We start from the raw sequence: 3,946 nt of genomic DNA on the forward strand, positions 1-3,946 counted from the left end.
GCCCTTCCCGATGCCCTTCATGATGCCCTTCCCGATGCCCTTCCCGATGCCCTTCCCGATGCCCTTCATGATTCCGTTCCTGATTCCCTTCACAATGCCCTTCCAGATGCCCTTCCCGATGCTCTTCACAATGCCTTCACAATGCCCTTCCCGATGCCCTTCCCGATGCCCTTCCCGATGCCCTTCATGCCCTTCCAGATGCCCTTCCCGATGCTCTTCACAATGCCTTCACGATGCCCTTCCCGATGCCCTTCCCGATGCCCTTCCCGATGCCCTTCCCGATGCCCTTCCCGATGCCCTTCCCGATGCCCTTCATGATTCCGTTCCTGATTCCCTTCACGATGCCCTTCCAGATGCCCTTCCCGATGCTCTTCACAATGCCTTCACAATGCCCTTCCCGATGCCCTTCCCGATGCCCTTCATGCCCTTCCAGATGCCCTTCCCGATGCTCTTCACAATGCCTTCACGATGCCCTTCCCGATGCCCTTCCCGATGCCCTTCCCGATGCCCTTCCCGATGCCCTTCCCGCCGCCCTTCATGCCGCCCTTCCCGCCGCCCTTCACGCCGCCCTTCACGCCGCCCTTCACGCCGCCCTTCACGCCGCCCTTCACGCCGCTCACACCGCTCTGGCCGCTCACGGCACGGGAAGCATTTCCGCGAGTTTCTCTGGAGAGCCGGGCCCTCCCGACTTCGAATCCTAAATTCCCTGTTGGAAATTCCCGCTGTTGGAAACCAGGATTCATCCGAGCCGGAAGCCGACTCAGCACCTCGCCGAGGGGGCCCCTGCCACACCCCAGCTCCCGCGTGGTCTGAAAGAGACTTCCAGGTGCCGGGCACTGGTGGCTCATGCCTGAAACCCCAGCTGCTCGGGAGGCTGAGGTGTTAGGATCACGGTTCAAAGTCATCCCGGGCAGGAAATTCTTTAAGTCTCTTCTCCAATTAAAACCGGAAGGGAGCTGTGGCTCGAAGCGGTAGAGCGCTAGCCTTGAACAAAAACGCTCAGGGACAGCGCCCGGGTCCTGAGTTCAAGACCCATGACTGACACCACCCCTCTCCCCAGAAAAGCTCCTTCCCTCTTCCCAAGCAGAATCCACACGGTTCTCTGCAGTGTGGATGCACCCCAAGGCCCCCACCTCAGTCCCGCAGGGTACACAGGGCACACAGCCCGCCCTCCGGTGTCCCCAGCCCCGGGCCTCGCTCTCCCTCAGCCCGGCGCGTGCCCGGCCTCCCCTCAGCTCACCAGACTCCTCCCGCTCATCCGCGGGAGTCTGTGCCCTTCCAGTTCCAGGACACCCCGGAGTGGGAGCAGAGCCTTCCCGGCCTGGTCCCGACTGCTCTGCCTCCCCAGCCGTCTCCCCGGCATCGTCCCCCGAGCTTTCAGAGCCTCAGCGCCAGGGAAGGTGGTGGACCCCGACCCTCGGGGCGCCGTCCGCACCCCTCGCCCCGCCGCTGGGGGCTGCCGGTGTCGGGTTTGCCTTCTGCTTGCCTTAGAGAAAACGATCATTATCCATCCTCCTGCCATCTCTCCCTCGCACCTCCAATGATTTCCCATACTGCTGTCGGAGCAAGCCATTATTTTTGTGAAAAGATTAATCCAATCACTTAATCCATTAGCTTTTCCATTGACAAAAATAAAATAAAAATGCCTGGCCTGACCCTCCGGGCCCCAGCCAGTCTCCGTGTGCAACTCGAGAGCCCGGCTTCCGGGGCCAGGCTTTGTCCTTGTCTTTGGAGATCTTCGTTCCCACAGTCCCCTCTGCATCCTCTCCCTCCCCTCTGCCCGCAGGCCATTCATCTTCATCTATCACTTCCTCTATCACCATCCCTGAAATCCCCCCACCCAACCCCAGGTGCGGGCTGCCCCCTTGGCTCTGGAGTGGTGGCTGGGCTGGCCTGCCCAACAGCCCACACACCAGACCATCCCGGAGGACTGAGTCACAAGGCCACCGGAGAAGAAGGGAGGCAGACCCAAGAGACAGAGACTCCTGGGTTCTTTTTACTCCCAAAGCCTTGGGGTTCCCTTGGCCACCTGTGGTAGTGGCAATTCTTCCTCACTGTAGGAAAACGACTTCCATGTCTAGAAAGTTCGCTTGCGGCAATTTCAAAAAATAAAAATCTGGTATTTTCCCCACAGAAAACTAATCAAAAAGTAACACTTACAACTCTTTGTTTCCATTTTGAAAAGAAAAAAAAAGGCAGAAATTTTTGATGCACACTGTAGCAAGGGAATAAGTAATTGTAATTTGGACACATCTGTAGGCAAACATTGTTCCAAGAAGAGCAGAGGGGAGGCATGCACTAAACAAGGGCTGTCCCCCCCCCCCCGCTCTGGGGGTCACCGTCCCGTGGGGCTGGCGCCTCCACGAGAACACCCTGACCTTGTGTTTTATGTAAGTGTGGCAAAGCTTAAGTTTGTCTCTTTAGGGAAAAGCCCGTGTCCTTCTCAATGCTTCTGCAACTTAATTCCGTGATGGGAAGACATTTATGTCCAAAGTCCACGGCGGCTGAGTTTCCTGCCCGAGTCGATCTCTTGCTGCGCTTGGTCAACACCAACCACGAATCCCAGGGAACAAGACAGCACGGCCCACGCAGGCGCCGTGGCCCGGGCGGCATCCAACCGTGCGCCAGGGGCTTGGACCACCCTGAGCTCCCTGAGCGGACAGAGGGCGCCAGCGCGGTGCCCCGCCTCGCCCCTGCTGTGAGCGGAGGGGCCTCGCCCCTGCTGTGAGCGGAGGGGCCTCGCCCCTGCTGTGAGTGGAGGGGCCTCACCCCTGCTGTGAGCGGAGGGGCCTCGCCCCTGCTGTGAGCGGTTCCCGGCCTCGCCCCTGCTGTGAGCGGAGGGGCCTCGCCCCTGCTGTGAGCGGTGCCCGGCCTCGCCCCTGCTGTGAGCGGAGGGGCCTCGCCCCTGCTGTGAGTGGAGGGGCCTCACCCCTGCTGTGAGCGGTTCCCGGCCTCGCCCCTGCTGTGAGCGGTTCCCGGCCTCGCCCCTGCTGTGAGCGGAGGGGCCTCGCCCCTGCTGTGAGCGGTGCCCGGCCTCGCCCCTGCTGTGAGCGGTGCCCGGCCTCGCCCCTGCTGTGAGCGGAGGGGCCTCGCCCCTGCTGTGAGCGGAGGGGCCTCGCCCCTGCTGTGAGCGGAGGGGCCTCGCCCCTGCTGTGAGCGGAGGGGCCTCGCCCCTGCTGTGAGCGGAGGGCCTCGCCCCTGCTGTGAGCGGAGGGGCCTCGCCCCTGCTGTGAGCGGAGGGGCCTCGCCCCTGCTGTGAGTGGAGGGGCCTCGCCCCTGCTGTGAGCGGTGCCCGGCCTCGCCCCTGCTGTGAGCGGTGCCCGGCCTCGCCCCTGCTGTGAGCGGTGCCCGGCCTCGCCCCTGCTGTGAGCGGAGGGGCCTCGCCCCTGCTGTGAGCGGAGGGGCCTCGCCCCTGCCTGTGCTTTGTGTTCGCGTATTATTGAACTTGACCATCGCCGTGCAGCTCTTCCTTCTAACCCGAGTGGAGCGCTCCCTCCCCTGGGCTGTTTCTGTGCCACCTTTGAGGGGCATAAAGGAAGAAGGGGACCGACGTGAAGCGGCACCCCATCTTGGTGGTGCCGGTTCTGTGGGAGCAGTGCCGCGTCCACCCCGGTGCCGCTGCGGTCTTCACGGCGTGCTCACACACGTCACGCGCGCAGAGGGGCCTCCCGGAGCCGCCGGGAGGGAGGGAGGGAGGACAATGTCACGCCCGAGGCGGGGTTTCCCTGAGCCGTGGTGATGTAAACCGTCTGCACGCTTCCTCTGAGACATCGCTGGGAATCCGGCTTCAGACCGGCTCGAGTCTTCTGCCTTCTTGATGAAAGTCCTAGGAGACGGGGTAGCTGGGCCCCGACCCCGCACCGTGGCGGAGTGCGAGGCCGCGCTGAGCTGTTAGCGTGAGGCGGAGGATGTGCGCAGAGCCACGAATTCCCAGCCATGTCCACCT

General features: G+C 62.6%; 1 protein-coding gene across 1 annotated transcript; it reads right to left on the reverse strand.

The window, feature by feature from the left end:
• Nucleotides 1-217: 217 nt before the first annotated feature.
• On the reverse strand, nt 218-1,363 carry LOC125345213 (glycine-rich cell wall structural protein-like). The gene is made up of 3 exons (XM_048337431.1): nt 1,241-1,363; nt 462-809; nt 218-370 (listed from the first exon to the last, which is right to left on the reverse strand). Exons 1-3 carry the CDS (start codon nt 1,361-1,363, stop codon nt 218-220), a joined length of 624 nt encoding a protein of 207 aa, XP_048193388.1.
• Between the last annotated feature and the right edge of the window lie 2,583 nt (nt 1,364-3,946).

This window comes from Perognathus longimembris, unplaced genomic scaffold (genome assembly GCF_023159225.1).
Source record: "Perognathus longimembris pacificus isolate PPM17 unplaced genomic scaffold, ASM2315922v1 HiC_scaffold_5398, whole genome shotgun sequence".
NCBI classification, from domain to species: Eukaryota; Metazoa; Chordata; class Mammalia; order Rodentia; family Heteromyidae; genus Perognathus; species Perognathus longimembris.

Excerpts from the sequence above, each read along its gene's own strand:
- LOC125345213 (XM_048337431.1), bottom strand. The coding sequence starts at position 1,363 with ATGCCGGGGAGACGGCTGGGGAGGCAGAGCAGTCGGGACCAGGCCGGG. Across the intron at positions 810-1,240 it reads GGATGAGCGGGAGGAGTCTG|ACCACGCGGGAGCTGGGGTG; the intron begins GTGAGCTGAGGG and ends AGTCTCTTTCAG. Across the intron at positions 371-461 it reads TCGGGAAGGGCATCGTGAAG|AGCATCGGGAAGGGCATCTG; the intron begins GCATTGTGAAGA and ends GGCATTGTGAAG.